Source organism: Equus quagga, chromosome 21 (genome assembly GCF_021613505.1).
Source record: "Equus quagga isolate Etosha38 chromosome 21, UCLA_HA_Equagga_1.0, whole genome shotgun sequence".
Classification (NCBI taxonomy): Eukaryota; Metazoa; Chordata; class Mammalia; order Perissodactyla; family Equidae; genus Equus; species Equus quagga.
The window spans coordinates 19899013-19919099 of record NC_060287.1 but is presented as its reverse complement, the minus strand read 5'-3'; the positions used below and the strand labels follow the sequence as shown (position 1 = coordinate 19919099).

General features: G+C 35.9%; 1 protein-coding gene across 1 annotated transcript; it reads right to left on the bottom strand.

The window, feature by feature from the left end:
- Window positions 1–18230: 18230 nt before the first annotated feature.
- LOC124231360 (Y-box-binding protein 1-like) lies at window positions 18231–19563 on the bottom strand. Its single transcript, XM_046648129.1, has one exon. The coding sequence runs from the start codon at window positions 19422–19424 to the stop codon at window positions 18462–18464; it is 963 nt and encodes a 320-aa protein (XP_046504085.1). The 5' UTR covers window positions 19425–19563; the 3' UTR covers window positions 18231–18461.
- Between the last annotated feature and the right edge of the window lie 524 nt (window positions 19564–20087).

The following is a 20087-nucleotide window of genomic DNA, read 5'->3' as shown; positions in this document are numbered from 1 at the left end:
GCCACATACAATGGTGGTCAAATGAACCATCATTATTTTCAAGGATGATGTCAGTAGCATCCACCAGGTTTTTGTGCTTTTTTTGCCCATACTCCCTATAATTTATTCTCAGCATGTTAACCAGAATTGGCCCTTTAAAGCAAAAGACAGAATCTGCTACCATCCCTCCCTGTCAACCCTATGCAGTAGCTTTTCAAAGTTATAGCCAAGGGTCTGTGAGACTCTACATACTGTCTGCATATTACCTCTCTGGTACCCTCTTCTACTTCTCTCCCCCTACTTTTCCTCCTGAAGCCAATTTGTTCTTGTTCATGTGTACCAGGCACTCCTGCTTTAGGACACATACTCTATGAAGCTCTTGCCATTTGGCCAATTGCCTAATTTTCTTCATGCTTTTGCACAAATTTTATCTTCACAGTCAGGTCTGCCTTGTTTACCTTCTTTGCTATTTTCACCTGCTCCTGTCCTGTTTGGAACTTCCAATTCCCTTTTACCTTGCTCTAATTCTTTTACTGACTTTATGGTTAAGTAACTCACACATTTTGGGTCATAAGTATATATTCTAGGACTATATCTGCCTTTCAGATTCAGATTGACTATAAGTCTCTTCTTCCCAGGCAACATACTCTAAGAAGACTCCTTTTCTCTATTAATAAATTAGCTTTTTCAGAAAGGTGCATTTTATCTCTATGAACATTGTATCAATTTCTGTTAACATGACACAAATGAAATCGCCAAAATTGATAAGTATATTAAATATGAATTATTGTGAAAGTAATCTTATGTTTGAAAACTTGGAAAACAATCAACTTATAAGCAATCCAAGAGCAAATTTTTCTTTTTTTCAAGTAAATTGAAGACCCGTGAAATAGATAAGTCTCATTTATCATTAGGAAATGAACTATAAAATGGTAAATTTGATATGATGGTTTTTCTCCTTGTCCTGTCACTTTCCATTTGGTTGACATTTTGGAGAATTCTTTAAAATTTCACTTGATATGCAAAGTAAGTAACAGTATTGCGGTCACTATGCCATTTTTGTTTACAATTTAGCTTTTTTCATCATCCATCAAAGACACAAGGAGACATAAAAGCAGAGATCACAAAACCTGCTTTTCCTAGGGCATTGGTTTTCCCAATCAGAGTTTGTTTTTCAGTTCAGTGGAGTGATTTACTTTTTTAATGGTTCACTTCACTGTTGCCTCAAAGGACACAATATATCAAAGCAGGAGGAATGTTTTATTTTTCTCATCAACAATTGATGGAAAGGGCCAAAGTTTTAGTTCCTATAATATTTAATATAATCCTATATACTTTGCAGTTTAAGAAACTAATTGCGTTGGAATCGTGTTTTTCAGATTTTCTCCTGTCTACAGGAATTACATTGCTTCAAAAATGAATAAAGCAGAAAAGTTTTTACATGATTATACAATGGTAAATGTAGCATTTCCATAACTGTTTGGAGGCTTATCTGATTTTTGAATCAGAGTGCAGAAACTATATCAATTGAGAAGAGGAAGTATTGCAATATTGCTTGGGATAGGAATACATTTCTTGAAATAGAAAGTGTTATGAGTTGAATTGTGTCTCCACCTCCCTAGAAACATATTGAAGTCCTGGTGCCTGTTACCTGTAGATGTGACCTTATTTGACAATAGGGTCTTTGCAGATGTAATCAGTTAAGTGACATCATTAGTATAGGCCCCAATCTAACATGACTGGTGCCCTTGTAAGAGAGTAGAAGGCCACATGAAAACACAGAGATAGGGGCACAAATGGCTGTATGAAGATGTAGACAGAGATTGGAGCTATGTAGCCGCAAGCCAAAGAATGCCAAGGATTACCAGTAACACCAGAAGACGAAAGGGATGAAACAGATCCTCCCCTGAAGGCTTTGGAGGGAACGTGGTCCATGATTGTGGACTGCTAGCCCGCAGAACGTCAAGTGAATAAATCTGAATTGTCTTAAGTCACCTAGTTTATATTGCTTCGTTATGGCAGCCCTAGGAAACCGACACAGACAGGAAAATTTTCACTTCTCTGAGTAAAAGGGAATGGTTTGTCTATTTGCATCTAGGAAATATGAAATAAAGTGATATTTATTTAAAGCATGCTAAATACCAAGTTTGTGATATACATCTCAGTCATTTCTCATAATTTAGTAAGCAAGACACAGCTTCATTTCACAATTATGTAAATTAATAACTATATTGTAAAGCTAACAAATGATAGAGAAGATTTGAATGCACATCTCTCGGATGCCCTCCTTTATCAAATCTATTTTAAGATCTTACTGCAAAGCCCATGTGGATGATAATGGCATTCCATAACATCACGGCAGAGACACACTATTTTCCTCACTTCAGATAGAGCCATTTCTTGACAATTAGTAAATTGTGCTTAAATGGTACACATTTGGCCCCATAAACGTTTAAATACCCACTTGGGATATTTAAAACATAAGAAAACCTTTTTAAGATAGATAATCTAAAATAAAAGCATAAACGATCATTAATGATGGGACTTTAACAACTGTGTAAAGTGCAGGTACTTTCTCTTACATGATTTATGAAAGCATTTGACTGATACATAAGCAATGGCATTTAGCCAGAGTCAGCAGAATAGCAAATTTTACTTGAATTTTAAAGATTGCTTAAAAGCTGAATCAATTAGGCAAGTAAAAATGCACTACCGTATTGTCTGAACACCATTAGTGATTAAAAGAACTTAGAAAAGATTGAAAAAATTCTTGGAAGATAAGGAAGAAACACTACAAAGGGGAAAATAATCCATATTATTCTCTCTCCTTTTTAATGTTCTAAAGGTTTTATAGCATTTTTTGAACAGCCAGAAAATTTCTAAAAGTTTTCATATAGATGCTAACAATCTTTTTTCTTAATAAATGACATTTTAGGGCCTTATTTGTCTGTCACATTTGATGCGACAGTTTGTATGCGTGTGTGGTGTGTCCATAGCTATTTTGTTGATCTGCCTTTATTTTTTTGCTTTTCAACAATTCAATAAGTATATATTAAGAATGGGTTATAGAACCAAATTAGGAGTAGGAGTGGTAATAGAAATGAGGCATGATTCTTCTTCCCAAAAATCTAACAATTTGGTAAAGATTAAATTTAGGATGCTCTAAGTCTTTTAAAGATTTAGAAACTTTAAAGTTCATCATGGCAAAAGAAAGTGGCTAATAAGCTTAGAAGTTTAAAAGAGGAGTTATTGGATACATATGAAGTATTTGACATGAGTTCATAAATGGTAGTAGAGTTTTAGAAAACCCAGAGACAATAATGACCAGAAAATATACTATCTACAACAAAAATAATATTTTAAGATTAATGGATTCATGAAATAAAGATAGCACAGTGCCTTCAATAAAATAATTTGTTAGTATGGATAGTTAACGTTTGAGGAGAAGATGCTGTAGCCACAAAGGACATACTACGAAAATTCTCAACTACTGTTAATACCATTTACCATATAGAGGGAAAGTATGTGAAATCTGAAGAGAATGACATAAAGATCATAACAAAGAATTCGGGAAGTATTCAAGAAAGAACTTAGTAAGAGGTTACTTCACTAGTTTAGGTAATGGTTCCAAATTAAAATTAACTTCACTTACAGTATATTAAATAACGCACACATTATTACAGAATACCTCTTCGTACTATATTAGTAATTGAGAAGTATTGCTTAGCTAGCCAAAATACAAAGAAGGAAATGCTCCAGAGAGGGTAGAACAGAGCAAATTCTTTAAATTATAGTTCAATGTGATGGATGTCTAACAATATAAGATGACTATATTTAAATGCTTAGAAAAAGACGTGATCACTAGAATCCAGCATAGATTGACTAAAATATACATGTCTTTTTACCATATATGATTACAAAATGGTTACATTTATAAAATTATCTGTATATACTCACACATGTATATAAATTTATAACTTAATTATACAAGATACTTCAAAATGTTTAATGTGCTAGAATCAGTAGATTGGCTTAAATCAATGTTGCACTTGGTTCATTGCAACATAGCTGATAACACTTAAATATTACATATAAGAATGTAAACTTGAAGTATATATCTTAGCCACACTCTCAGATGTGAATTCACAGAATTCTTACTCATGTATGTGAAAATAAAAAGAGGTAAAGATGAAATAATGAAAGGATAAAATTAATGACTATATAAAATCATCAAGATTTGAGTAATGGATTCAAACAATTGGATTGATACAAAATTCTCCATTTGAGGAAAAAATATAGGCAATTAACTATGTAGATTTGGTTTGATAGTATTTCATATAAGAAATTGAAAGAACATATTTTGATTTGAATATATGTGCTAATTTAACCCAACTCTAAGAAGGGAAACTGATATGAGTACAAAGACAAATAAAAAATCAAGCTGCAAAAAGCTTTATTTCAGAAGTAGTAGGTTTATTCTTCTATTTTAATTCATATTTACTTTGCAGCTAGAGGATTTTGTTCAATTCTTGGTGTCAATTTTAATGGCTACAAAATTAAGGCAGAAAGCATTCAGGAGGAAAATAAGCAGCATATTGAGGTGTAAATGCAACGATGAAGAACTATGGCGCATAATGTGGAAAACATTTTCAAATGCTTGAAGACATAACTTGTAATGTAATGGAGGATGACCTGGCATAGCTCCAGACTTCAGGACTAAGACTAATTGGTAGGTTTTGCTTAAAATTAAGATCCCCTTTATTCTTATGAAGTTTGTAACTGTTCAAAAAATGGAATGAGTTGGTTAAACATTATTTGTGAGCCGTTACGGATGTTGTCCTTTGACCAGAGCTGTTCTCGCCTCAGGCCTACGCTTGACTTTGCTCCAGACAAGTGGTGTAAAGAGGTTGTACCACTTCCCTAACTGCACAAATGGGCCTCTTCTTTGCTAGTGTTTGCTTGTAGACCCTAGTATGATTCAGTGCTCCTGGGTGGGTTTTAAATGAAGCAAACCAGCAGGATTTTTTTTCCGTGGAATAATTTTATTGTGAATAATAATAGCATCAAGTCCTTCTGGATGGTAGGAATTAAATGATTCAAATTGGCACCTGTTGGTTCTTATATTCCCCAAGATAGAGGAAAAACATACGCAGCAGGAGAGAATGAAGTCAGATATAGTACAAAACAGAGGGGAGAAAGCAAACCCTCTGAAGTCAATACTTCTTTGAAGTCCAGCTCTTTTCCCATACATCATATGAGTTGCTATTTAAATCCCTTAATTCCATTGGCTATTCTTCTAACATTCCAGTAAATTATCCTTTGTCACTTTGCTGTTTGAGTTTTTCTTTCAAAGGGTATTGTCTAAAATACTTCTCTATTTGGGAAGGACTACGGTAATATTTCTCAGCTATAATATTGCAAATGGAAGGATACTGTGGAAGAGGGAATTGGACATCCGAAGGATGTATTGCTTTGTAACGGAACTCATTCCTGTGAATTTCATCCATAATTAAATTATAGCAAGTGGCTCTAAGTATAAAACCACACTCCTAATTTTCAGCATGGCTTCAATTCTCAGTTCAATATTTTTCTGTAATTTTTTTTTCCTGAGGAAGATTGGCCCTGAGCTAACATCTGTTGCCAATCTTCCTCTTTTTACTTGAAGAAGATTGTCACTGAGCTAACATCTGTGCCAACCTTCCTCTATTTTATGCGGGATGCTGCTACAGTGTGGCTTGACGAGTGGTGCTAAGACTGCCCCTGGGATCTGAACCTGCAAACCCCAGGCCGCTGAAGCCGTGTGCAAACTTAACCACTACAGCACTGGGCTAGCCCATATTTTTCTGTAAGTTTAACAATACTAGTATATAATTTGATATGCATTTTATATTTACTTAATTACTGTTTTCTTCAAATTATTTTGGAAGTAGAACAATAACTTGCAATTATTATATAAATGTTTTTGTTTCATAATTAATTTGTAGACATTTTGAAACGTTACATTTTAACACATGGCAAAATTTTTTTTTTTTTTTAAAGATTGGCACCTGGGCTGACAACTGTTGCCAATCTTTTTTTTTTTTTTCCTGCTTTATCTACCCAAAACACCCTGTACACAGTTGTATATCTTAGTTGCATGTCCTTCTAGTTGTGGGATGTGGGACACTGCCTCAACGTGGCCTGACAAGCAGTGCCATGTCCACGCCTAGGATCCGAACCCTGGGCCGCCACAGTGGAGCGTGCGAACTTAACCACTCGGCCACGGAGCCGGCCCCGTGATTCTTTGCTTAACCAAATAATCAAGCTTCTGAACCTTCTCATGGGCCCATATGTGCACTCTTATAAAATCCAGTTTTAGCAAGAACTCTGCAAAGTTAATTTAACCAGAACCCCCCACTTTTGATATCTGATTGTGTTCCTTACCCTCCACCATTCTCCAGATGATGTCTGATCACACTGGTCTGTCTTCAGCACAGAATCATATTAAATCAGTTTAGCCAGGATCCCCAGTATCTGTGATGTTTCCTCTTAGTAATTCTCCATCCACTGACTCCCCACTCGGCTCCTGGGCTATAAATTCCGTATTCCGAATTGAACCCAATTCTGTACTGAAATCACTTTTCCTCTACTGCAATAGTCCTGAATAAAGTCTGTTTTAACTGCTTTAAGCACTATCCAGCTCTGTTTTTTCTTTGACATATGCTTGCCATTTAGAAATTGTATTCAATTTCCAATATTTACATGTATGAGCGCCACAAACACATACACATGTGTGTACATATAATTTTGAGAGGTACACAATCAAGAGTACACGTGTATCTAACACAGGTGCGTGATGAGCAACATCAAGGCTGCAATTAATCTCAGCCCTCCCTAAGGCCTCTAGGCATTTCCAAAGGTCTAAACAGATGACTGGTAAGTGCAGAAACTTGGGCAGCCAAGCTCGAAATAGTTGACACCCAATGACAAGGTCACCTGTGCCATTGTATTTTAAGAAGGTAGAGCCATAGCAGAGAAGGGTCTGGTGGAGCGTAGACCCACGCTGTGACCAGAGGTGTACAGGGACTAGCTCTCCCACGCACAGGGGGCTGAGTAAGTAGGGGCCACTCCATCTGCTGGCCCTTCTGTTCTTGAGTCCTGACAATGAGTGAAATTTAGAGGAAGAGATTTAGTGACTCTTATAGGAAGAATATCTCTTACAAATCATCTAACCTAACCGCATTCCCAGTATAGAAATTCTTTCTCCAAACTCATTGCTTGTCTTCATTATTTTTCCCCTTTCTCCATTAAATCTTCTCTCTGAGACACACTTTCACAAGATTCATATGAGATTGAAAAAAATATTAGGAAACTTGTTCCAGAAATTTATACCACGTTCTTCATCATCCATTTAATTAATTTGTTTTCTCTCTCGTCGTATCCCTCTTATCTCTTCAAGAGGAAGATGTTTAATCTTGAACCAAAGATGAAAATACAACCTTTAGCCTCAAGGCATTTATCTTCTGTCCTGGACATTTAAGTACCTAAAACACATGGTCTAGTTCTCTCTTTTTCTTTTTTCCAAGTCATATTGTCAAAGTGGGTAGCAATTGATGAATCTGACACCTCTTGGCTTAGTCTCAGTCACAATTTGAAAAGCCATTCCAGGAAGATTGAATATCCTCATTTGTCGTGTCATATTGACGCAAAGTCACTGGTGCTATCATCTCCACAAACAAAAGTATACTGCATCATGTGATGGTACCATATAAAGGAAATGACTTATTTTTCTGCTCAGAGGCTACCTTCTCTGAGGGGTCTTTCATAAAATATAAAGTAACACTCCCAAATATTCCCTTTTTCCCACTTGGTTTGTTTTCTTAGCATCACCGCCCCAGCTGACATATCGTGATTGTTATCTGTCTCCCTCATTACGGAGAAGCTCCTCTGGAGCAGAGACTTGCTAAGTTCCCTCTTTGTCCTCAGCACCTAGAACAAAGTGTGAGTGTAGAAGGCACTCAGTAAACCGTAGATGAAAGCAAACTATTATGCTGTTTTTGAGAAAACGAATTCTGGAAATCTAGAAGAGGACTGCAGTTTCAAATGGTTTGCCTTCGATAGAAGTGACTGAACTTGGAAAGGATAGTTCTGAACAACTATAGACAGCGTCCAGTATTGTCTTAAGAAAATCAAAAGGCACTTCAGTATTTTATCACTCTGAGCATATTGCATTCACATTTAGTGCTTAAACATTTTATATTCACGTGTAGAGTGTTGTATTTCCACCTGAGAAAGTAAAGCCAATGGTAATTGACTGTGCCTGGCTAAACGTGAACCTTTTCAAATGCATGTCAGTTTGTGATGAATTCCATTATCAAGGGATTAGTTGGCTGGTGCTGCCTTAACAAGATACCACAGACTGTGTGGCTTAAACAATAGGACATTTATTTTCTCACAGCTCTGGAGGCTAAAAGTCCAAGGTCAAGGTTGAGGATTTAGTGGGGTTGGTTTCTCCTGAGGCCTCTCTCCTAGGCTTGCAGGTGACAGGCTTCTCACAGGGCCTTGTCTTTATGCACATGCATCCCTGGTGCTTCTCCCTCTTAATAAGGACACCAGTCATTTTGGATTAAGGCCCCACATTTAGGACCACATTTAACCTGAATTACCTCTTTAAAGATTGTACTCCAAATATAGTCACGTTTGGGGGTTAGGGCTTCAAGCTATGAATTTTGGGGGAAAACAATTCAGTCCATAACAATCACTTTTCTGGAAATATGTAGCATAAACACTCACTTTTAGCATGAAATAATCTTTTTCAAATAAGAAATCGGTACGGAATATTTAAATTGCATCAAGATGTTAAAAAAATTGTAGAAAAGATTTTCTACCTAAAAGAATTTTTTTTGTGAATACACAATACTATTAGGAAACTTATTACAGTGTATTTGCCAGTTAAAATGAATTAAACTTAACATTGTAAACTGTTATCTAGAACATTCTATGTTTGAATGTCTTTAACAAATTTCCATTTAATTTCCATTTTCCTAGAAATTTAACAATTCTCATCCTTAAATTTATTTGTTTAAATTGTGAAAGGATTCTCCTATCTAGTTAATTACCACATCCATCACCTATTTGTCTATTCTGTTGTTGTTATTGAGAACATTTAAATTCTCTTAGCGAATTTCAATTATACAATACAGTGTTATCAACTACAGCCATGTTTTACATTTAGAGCCTCACACTTTATTTATCTTGTAGCTGAAAGTTGATACACTCTTTCTGACTTCTTATTTTCACCTAGCCCCTGGCAACCACTTTTCCATTCCCTGTTTCTATGAGTTTGACTTTCATTCTTTTTTTTTTTGACCTCACATATAAATGATACTATGTAATGTTTGTCTTTCGCTATCTGGCTTATTCCACTTAGCATAATGCCCTCAGGGTCCATCCATGTTGTCACAAATGGTAGGATTTCCTTCTTTCTCATGGCTGAACAATATACTGTTGTATGTACATACACCACATCTTTATCCATTCATTTGTTGACAGACACTTAGGTTGTATCCCTATCTTGACTATTGTGAATAATAAATGTAGGCATGTAGATATCTCTTTGATATCCTGTTTTCATTTCCTTTGGATATAGACCTGGAAGTGGGATTGCTGGAGCATATGGTAGTTCTAGTTCTAATTTTTTGAGCAACCTCCATAATGTTCTATATATTGGCTGTACCAGTTTATGTTGTCAATAACAGCCCACAAGGGTTCCCTTTTCTCTGCATCCTCGCTGATGCTTATCACTTGTTTTTTTGATTATAACCATTCTTACAGGTGGGAGGTGATATCTCCTTGTGCTTTTGGTTTGCATTTCCCTGATGATTAGTGATGTTGAGCACCTTTTCATGTACCTTTTGGACATTTACATGTCTTTGAAAAATGTCTATTCAGTTCCTCTGCCAATTTTGTAATCAGATTGATTTTTGGCTATTGAGTTGTGATTTATTTATTTATTTATTTTGGATATTAACCTGTTATCAGATAAGTGGTTCACAAATATTTTCTCCCATTCCATAAAAGTAACCTTCTCATTTTGCTAATGGTTTCCTTTGCTGTGCAGAAGCCTTTTACTTTGATATAGTCCCACTTGTTCATTTTTGCTTTTGCTGGCTTTGTTTTTGGTGTTACATCCAAAAACTCATTGCCAAGACTAATGTCAAGGAGTTAACCGCCTATGGTTTCTTCTAGGAGTTTTACTGTTTCAGACCTTACATTCAACTCTTTAATCCATTTTGAGGGGCTTTTTTTGGTTTTCTTTTTCTTTTTTTTTTTTTTATTTTGGTGAGGAAGACTGGCCCTGAGCTAACATCTGTGCCAATCTTCCTCTCTTTTCTATGTGGGATGTGCTTCAGTACAGCTTGATGAATAGTGCATAGGTCTGCACTCTGGATCCAAACCCATGAACCCGAGGAAGCTGAAGCGGAGCACATGAACTTAACCACTAGACCATGAGGCCAGCCTCTTGAGTTGACTGTTTTTTTGTATGGTGTCAGATGAGTCTAGTTTCATTCTTTTGAGTGTGGCTGGCCAATTTTTCCAACACCATATATTGAAGAGACTGTCCTTTCCCCATGTATATTTTTGGCTCCTCTCTAATAAGTCAATCAAATATGCATGGATTTTATTTCTGAGCTCTCTGTTCCATTGATCTATGTGGGGTTTTTTATGCCAACACCACACTGTTCTGATTATTATAGCTTTGTAATATAGTTTGAAATCAGGAAGTGTGATGCCTTCAGCTTCTTCGTTCTTCCTTCTCAAGATTGCTTTGTCTACTCAGGGTCTTTGCGATTCCATGCAAACTCTAGGGTTGCTTATTGTATTTATGTGAACAATGCCATTAGGATTGTGCTAGGAATTGCATTAAATCTGTCTATTACTTTGGGTAGTAAGGACATTTTTGCAATATTCTCTCAATCCATAAGCAAGGAATATCTTCACATTTTTTTGTGGCTTCCTCAGTTTCTTTCATCAGTATCTTATACTTCTCTGTGTATAGATAGATCTTTCACCTCCTTGACAAATTTATACCAAAGTATTTTATTCATTTTGATGCAACTACAAATGGGATTGTTTTCTCAGTTTCTCTTTCTAATAGTTTGCTGTTAGTGTATAGAAATGCAACAGATTTTTGAATGTTGATTTTGTATCCTGCATCTTTACTGAATTCATGTATTAGTTCTACCATTTTTTGGTGAAGTCTCTAGGATTTTCTATATTTAATATCATGCCATCTGCAAATAGGCACAGTTTTATTTCTCCTTTTCTGATATCCAAATCAGAATCCTTTTATTCCTTTTTCTTACCTAATTCATCTGCCTAGACTTCTAGTACCATGCAATAAAAGCGGTGAGAGTGGGCATCCTGGTCTTGTTTGTGATCTTAGGGGAAAAGCTTTCAGTTTTCACCATTGAGTATGATGTTACCTGTGGGCTTGTCATATGTGACCTTTATTATGTTGACGTACATTCCCTCTTCACTCACTTTGTTGACAGTTTTTGTCATGAATGGATGTTCAATATTTTCAAATGCTTTTTCTGCATTGTTGATACGATCATATGATTTTTATCCTTTATTTTAAGTTTATTGAAGGGCATCGGCCAAAGAAATCTTTTGATTATTTAATTATCCGAATATATTGTGATTTTCTAATAACTATGAATGTCTTAATTTTTTATATTTTTATTGGTTAAGTTATTGGTTAAGTTAGCTAACACCTTGTTTTTATTATCATCAGATAATTACATTTCAGTTTATGTATCATTTCCATCATAGTTTTGTCTTACATTTTGCTATTTCCTACCTTTGTCTTCAGTTGTTTCCTTATTCTTCCACAGGTAGTAGTTGTCTTTATTTTCCTTTGCTGAATATTTAAATCCATGCATTTCTTTTTAAAAAATATTAAAATTAAAAGTTCTTTTAATACTTTTACTGTTATTCTCTACTCAGCTTTAGCTATGTTTCATTAGGACTGATAGAGAGTTTTAATTATACATGTGTGTGTGCACATGTGTGTATATTCTGAAGAATATCAGAATTAATTTGATCCATGAATGATTAATTATTTTCAATGCGATCATATAGCAGTTATTTTTTAAATTGCACTTTCTTTATCTGGTTATGTTACTGACCTTTTATTTTAGTGTAAGTAGTTATAGTCTTGTCTTCAGTGTTTCCACATTTTAGGATTTGTTGAAATCTTCCCTTGTGAGACTACACATGATCTGTTTATATTTCTGTTCCTTGAACACTTAAAATGAACATTGATACTATCTTTTGGGGGTATATTTCCTTTAGTCCTTTATTAGAGTATTTTTCTCTACGGAGATTAAGGTGCTGTGGGTGGAGGACAATTTAGTTCTCATTTAAACTCTAGAATTGATTGTATCTTTTTCCCTTCTCTCACTATCCTCCTTAGCTTACCCTCTTGAAGCTTTCTTTTCTCCATGAGTCACCTAGAAGCACATGTACGTCAATTAATAATTAAATATGCACTTCCAATGTGTATCCATACCAGAAAAAAAAGTGAATTGCAAAAGAAGACAATTCCTAGCTCAAAGTAATAAATTATACCTAACATAATTTTACAGACCAATATCTGTAACTCGGATGGTTTCTCCTGGTGCTAGTTGTTATAGCCATAGAACTCTCTTCCTAATTTGCATAAAAAGTTTATCACTTCTGGATTTATAAACAGTAAATGAAGAAATTACCATTTTTTTTTCCTGATCTTTGGCAGAGGCTGAAGAATAGTTTCTCTATTCATGGGTAGGGGGCAGGAAGAACAAAACATAACTGAAGAAAACCTGCTTTACTGATACAGGCATACCTTGTTTTATTGTTTCTCTTTATTAAGCTTCACAGATCCTGTGTTTTATACAAGATCCTCCACCAGCAAAGAGATGATGATTCGCTGAAGACTCAGATGATAATTAGCATTTTTTTAGCAATAAAATATTTTTAGGGTATGTACATTTTTTTTTAGGCATAAGGCTATTGCACACTTAACAGACTATAGTATATAGTGTAAACATAACTTTTGTATGCACTGGGAAACCAAAAAATTCCCATGACCTGCTTTATTGTGGTTGTCTGAAACCAAACCTGCAATATCTCTGAGGTATGCCTGTATTTATTTCCAGATCTACAGATAGTTTAATGATAATGACTCCATATTTAGGTGGACGTATTCAGATTATTGTGCTGACAAACCTAAATTAATGAGCTTTTTTTAATTAAAAAAATGTTCAAGTCTTAGTTTCCATCTAACATTTTCCATGTGCATTGAACTCTGTTGCAGTTAACATGTCCTTTGTAGAACCAATTTTATACAAGTTGATTTCTTTTATGATTGGTATAAACATTCTAGATTGAAGATGCAACTTTTTTTTCTGATTTAAAAGAAACTTTTCACAGAATGCATTAACTGAAATGGATAGTGTGATCTTCACAAGCTTTGTGATAAGCATGAAAGTATTCACAAGAAACAAAGCTTATGTTGTAAATGCTGATTGCAAAGCATGTTATTTTCAGATAGGTGATCCTAGCTGAGAAAAGTTAGAAAATTATTACTGAAAATTAATATTGTTAGTTTAATTGTGACTGAATATATTGTCAATATATTTATAAAATCTAAGCACAAAACTACAAAAATAAAATTCACATAACTAATCAACTTATTAAAAGATGTTTCTTTTTAAATTTAGGGAAATACAGATATATATGATTTTAAATAGCCATGTAAAGGGAAAGAATAGAAATCATAAAATGCTTTATTTATACTTCCACTTGGCTGACTTTAAAATAAAAATACAAAAGTGAAGATAAACTTCCTATTTAGGAAACAGAAAGAAACCTCACAATTTTCTTGCCACTATATTTGCTCTTCTAGCACAAATCTGTGCTCAGATCTTTTGTGTTGTGGTTACTGTTGTCTCTTTTTTCATCACATTTATTTTTCTTTTCTCAAGACTTTTAGCTGTCTTCACATTCTAGAATTGATACTTTCTGAAATCAGTATCAAAAGAAAGTTACATTAAATCTTAGTTTTAACATTAAGCCTGACATCGGTAACCAACTAACGTGCTAATTACCCATCAAAGAAAAAAATGTGAATTAATAATGCTAGCAAAAGGAATTCAAGATTATATACAAAATTTTCTAGGAAAAGATTCACGTTCTTTAAGTTTATTGATTTCATTAGTAAACCGTGGCAACAACCAAAGATAGTTTCAATCTCTGATACTTGTAATTTTAAGACAGAGATTACCTGACAGTTTTCTTTAATATAATTATCAGTGAGCTGAGGTTTAATCCAAATGTAACCATGGATTTGTAGCCTAAGATGCTCTGATATCTAAGTTTTCTTGTGAATGAAATTGGCAAAATCTGAGAGATAACTTTGAATTGGGAGCTATGGAGTTGTATAAAAGTTATGAATAGGTAAGACAAAATACAGAAATACTTTTCCTCATGTTCTTTAATTAACAGCACACTGTGCTTTAGGCCAAATAGCAACTGGTGTGGGTTTGGTGGTAATGTGGTTCAATAGGAATAACACTAGATTGACAATTAAAACATTAGTTTTTTCACTGCTACTTCCCCAAAGTAACTGTAGGAACATACAAGAACTTATTTTGGTCCACTTATCAGATGAGACTAAATATATTTCCTTTAACTTATGGGAAATATATGGTAATCATAAGAAAAATTAAAGTGAAATCATTTGGCGCCCTAAAAATTACTTGTGCTGCTGTTATTTCTTCAAAATTAGGGATCATGTTATAAAATGGGATATATCAAGCTTTTGCAGTACCTCCTAGTTGAATGTTGTTCCCTGGAGGGTCATAATGATTGAAACCTCACCCTGGGAAAACAGACTTCCTTGGTTCCCATCTCAGCTTTAAAAAAAAATAGACAAGTATTACTTTTAAATATTAGGCATTCACATGTTTCAGGGAAGAAAAGCTAACATGAGTAAAGGTGTTTGAAGACGAATAAACAATTTCTATCCAAATAGGTCTTAGATGATATTGTTACTTTATTTAAAAATAATTGTATTTGCTAACAAGCTTTTCCAGTTTCCAGGAGTGGGTGACTTTCTGTTAACATTTTTTTGCATTATTCACTAGTTGATCTTTTGGGAGACTGTGGACAGTAGAGCATAGTTAAGGACACAGGATTTGGCAGAAAAAATCTGCCACAGGCTAAGTGATAGATTGAAAGATTGTTAAGCTACTTGGGGTTCAGGCTGTCTTGACAACTATAGAGATAAAGAAATAGTATTTTTTCTTTTGGATGTGTTGAGCATTTCATAATGTAATCCTTCAGACAGTGCTCAGCTAGGGACTACCATATAAACTGCATTCATTATGTGTTAGTTATTTTATTTTTTGACTTATTGTCAAAGTAATATGAAAGCATGATAGTTTTTGCATACAAACCAATTTTAGACAAAGTTTTTTATAAAAAATGTGAAACATACAGCATTTGTAAAAAGGACATATACAATTTAAATAATTTTGGGGTTTGTTATGAGTTGAATTGTATCCCCCCCAGGATTCATATGTTGAAGTCCCCTCAGTACCTCACAATATGACCTCATTTGGAAATTGGCAGTTGCAGATATAATTAAGATGAAGTCTTTTTTTTTTTTTTTGAGGAAGATTAGGCCTGAGCTAACTGCTGTCAATCCTCCTCTTTTTGCTGAGGAAGACTGGCCCTGAGCTAACATCCATGCCCATCTTCCTCTATTTTATACATGGGACGCCTACCATTTTTATATGTGGCACGCATGGCTTGCCAAGCAGTGCTATGTCTGCACTCGGGATCTGAACCGGTGAAGCCCAGGCCACTGAAGCAGAACGTGCACACTTAACTGCTGCGCCACTGGGCCAGCCCCAAGATGAAGTCTTCCTGCAGCGGAGGAGGAGGACCTAATCCAAAATAAATGCCGTCTTTATAAAAAGAGCGGTTTAGACACAGACACTCGTACAGGGAGAATGCCAAATGGAGATGAAGACAGATTGGCGTCATCCTTCTACAAGCCAAGGAATGCCAAACCACCAAAAGCTGAGCAAGAGGCCTGGAACAGAATCTCCCTTGCATCCCTCAAAAGGAACCAGCCATGCCAACACCTTTGTCTCAGACTTCTAGCCTCCAGAACCGGAAGACAAGAAATTCCTGGTGTTTAAGCCAGCCAGTTTGTAGTACTTTCTTATGACAGCCATACGGAACCAACGTGGGGTTAGGTAATCTAGGATGCTACTCTTCATAAGGCTTCTTGGTTACGAAAATATGAATGATGTAAGCAGTAAGCACATGAGTGTCTTAGTATTCATAAGGGGAAGGAAGTATTAAACAGATTTACAATTTAAGAATTTAGGAGAGTCATCTTGACTGACTGAACAGTTCTGGAGGGGGTATACAGGCACCAATGAGGAAGGAAAGATTTTCAGGCACCATTCCAGATAAACTGATTAATGGGATGACTTATTTCACAGCTCTATCACCATCACATGCACAAAATAAAATTAGCCAGTTGCACATGGATTCACCAAGTTAGTATTCAACTAATATGTAATTGGAGAATATGACAGGGTAACAATAGTATTCTCACAATGTTGACCTAAGGAGTTACAAGGTGTCGGAAACATAAAATGAATAGCTATAAGTTTATCTAAAAAAGAAATGATACCTATTTTTCCAGGCATTGCCCACAAAGTAAAGCAACAAGGGAAAATTGTTTAAATTGCTCTAATTTTAATTATTTTATTTTGAAAAAATCAAATATTCTTCACAGAAAGCTATGATCAAACATTGATAATCACTTACCTGTGTAAGAGTCTTATTTCAAAACCAAAAGTTGTATTTTATAATTAAAATGCTATAAAATTTAGCCTTTTAAATTGAACAATTCAGCATTTTTGTTTTGTTTTGGTATATTCCGAGAGTTGAACAATCATGACCACCATCTAATTTCAAACTATTTCATCACCTTAAAAATAAACCTGGAAGCTATTAACAGTCTATCCTAATATGTCTCTCCACCCTTTCCTGGAAACCAATAATCTGTTTTCTCTCTTGTTATTGTTCACAGAATAATCTATTTTAAGTCTTTTCTAGATCTTCCATACAAATGGGAATCATACACTGTATGGTCTTTTCTGACTAGCTTCTCTCGCTTAGCATAATATTTTTATCCATGTTGTAGCATGTACCATTAATTCATTATTTTTGTTCCAAATAATACTACATTGTATGGATATATATACATATCTTATTTACCCATTCACAAATTTAGGGGCATTTGAGTTATTTGTGTTTGTTGACTATTATGAATAATGCCTCTGTGAACACTTGTGTGTGCATTTTTGTGTAAACATAATTTCAATTTTCTTGGTTATATACATAGGAGAGGGATTCTAGGTCATATAGTAACTATGTAACATTTAGCAACATTTTGAGGAATTGCCAAACTGTTTTCTAAACCAGCTGCACATTTTGAAATCCCAAAAGCAATGTATGAGCGTTTCACTTCATATCTTTGCCAGCTCGTATTATTATCTGTTGTAGCCATCCTCGTTAGTGTGAAGTGTTATCCTGTGGTTTTGATTTGCATTTCCCTAATGATTAATATAAAGTATCTTTTCATGTACTTATTGGGAATTTGCGTATCTTATTGAAGAAATGCCCTTTATCAAGTTGAGGAAGCTCCCTTCTTTTCTTTGTTTATTGAGTGTTTTTATCATGAAAGGGTGAAGAATTTCTTTCAAGTGGTTTTTCTGCATCTACTGAATACAATGGCTTTTTTTTGTCCTTGGTGTTATTAATATGATGCATTAGATTGGTTGATTCTCTTAAGTTCAATCAATTTTGGCTTCTTGTGGTTAATTCCACTTTGTTGTGGTGTTAATACATGTATGCATATGCTGCTGGACTTGGTTGACTAGTATTTTCCTGAGGGTTATTTCGTAGTTAAGGTATAAACTTAGGTTATTGATTTGAGATCTCTTATTTTTTTTTTTTTTACAATTATTTAAGACCTTTATTAACAGGTGCTTGCAGTTTGTTGACTTTTTTGAAAAAATCAAGTTGTAAACTTATATTACAAATTAAAAATGAGGTTCTTAAAAATCTCAACTTGACCAGATATGAAACAATTTAAAAACCTTTAAAGGTGTATTGAGAAAAACCAGGCTTTTTTTTTTTTAAAAAAACACGTTTGTCATTACCAAAAAGAGACATCTTTAGGTAAAAATAATAAAAACCCCATGCTGCATAGATAATGCAGATAGTTCTAGTTATCTGGTCAACAGGCAAAAAGCAAGCACTTAAGGTCTTCAGCTCCAATCTTTTGTTCATTTCTTATTGCTGGAATTTCATATTCATTTCTTCTTGTTGGATGACTAAACCGGATGATGGTAGAGATGGTAAGCCGGCATTTACTCAGCCCCGCCCTGCTCAGCCTCGGGAGCGGACGAATTCTCAGCTGGTGGATCGGCTGCTTTTGTCTCTTTGCCATCTTGTGGTTTAGGGTTTTCTGGGCGTCTGCGTCGGTAATTGAAGTTGCGGCGGTACCGACGTTGAGGTGGCTGCTGACCTTGGGTCTCATCTCCTTGATTTTCCTTATCTTCTTCATTGCCATCCTCTCTAGGCTGTCTTTGGCGAGGAGGGCCCCTGTGGAATCGTGGTCTATAACCCCGATACATATTCTGCCTCACTCGTCTACCTTGTTCTCCTGCACCCTGGTTGTCAGCACCCTCCATCACTTCTCCTTGCACAGGAGGGTTGGAATACTGTGGTCGTCGCCCATAGGGTCTCCGCATGTAGTAAGGTGGGAACCGTCGCCTGCGGTAGGGCCGGCGCTGTTGAGCCTGGCCTTCGGGAGCGCTCTCCGATCCCTCATTCTTTTCCCCACTCTCACTATTCTGGTAATTCTGCTGGTAATTGCGTGGAGGACCCCTGCGACGGGCATAGCGTCTATAATGGTTACGGTCTGCTGTATATTTACTGCCTTGCACTGGAACTCCACCAGGGCCTGTAACATTTGCTGCCTCCGTACCCTTTTCTCCTTCAACAACATCAAACTCCACAGTCTCTCCATCTCCTACACTGCGAAGGTACTTCCTGGGGTTATTCTTCTTTATGGCAGTCTGGTGTACAAATACATCTTCCTTGGTGTCAATCCTGTTGATGAAACCATATCCGTTTCTTACATTGAACCATTTTACTGTTCCCAAAACCTTCGTTGCGATGACCTTCTTGTCCCCGCCGGCAGGCGCCGCCGATGTGAGGCCGCCCGGGCCGCCGCTCCCTGCGCCGCTGCCCGTGGTGCCGGGCTTGGTGTCGGCAGCGCTGAGGGCGGGGGCGGCGGGCGGCTGCTGGGTCTCGGCCTCGCTGCTCATGGTTGCGGTGATGGTGACTGGGGCCGGCTGCGGCAGCTGCGGCTCCTCCCGGGGTGTGATGGTAACTAGGCCGGCGGCGGCGGTGGGGCTGCTCAGGGCTCTCTGGGGTCCGCTCTCCGCTCCCGCTACCGATCGAACTCTGAGATCTCTTATTTTTAAAAAAATATAGTCATTAATACCTACACATTTCTCTCTAAGCCTTCCTTTAGCTTCATCTCATAATTTTTGGTCTGTTGTGTTTTTGTTTTTATTTACCTCAAAGTATTTTCTCACTTGTGATTTCTCTTTGGACCATTGGTTGTTAAGAACAGTATTGTTTAGTTTCCGTATAATTGTGACTTTTTCTTATCCCTTTGTTATTGTTTACAGTTTAATTCCTTTTTATTAAAGCATACTTTGTATGGTTTAAATAATTTGAAATTGATTGGGACTTGTTTAAAAGGAGAGAAGAAGGGGAGGAGGGAATGAAAGAGGAAAGAAACCCACTGATGATGGTGTTTAAACCTAGGTATGTCATATTGCAGAGCTTCTAGTGCTAGCCATTGTATTATCTTGTCCCTTAGATGTCTGTTGAATATTGTCATGTTTTCTAGCCCTCTTCCACTTCTATAGTTTATACCAGAATGACCTTTTTTTCTCTATTCTTTCAACCACCTCCTAATT

What these genes read in the sequence shown, in the direction of transcription:
- LOC124231360 (XM_046648129.1), bottom strand. Translation starts at nt 19,424, where the DNA reads ATGAGCAGCGAGGCCGAGACCCAGCAGCCGCCCGCCGCCCCCGCCCTC.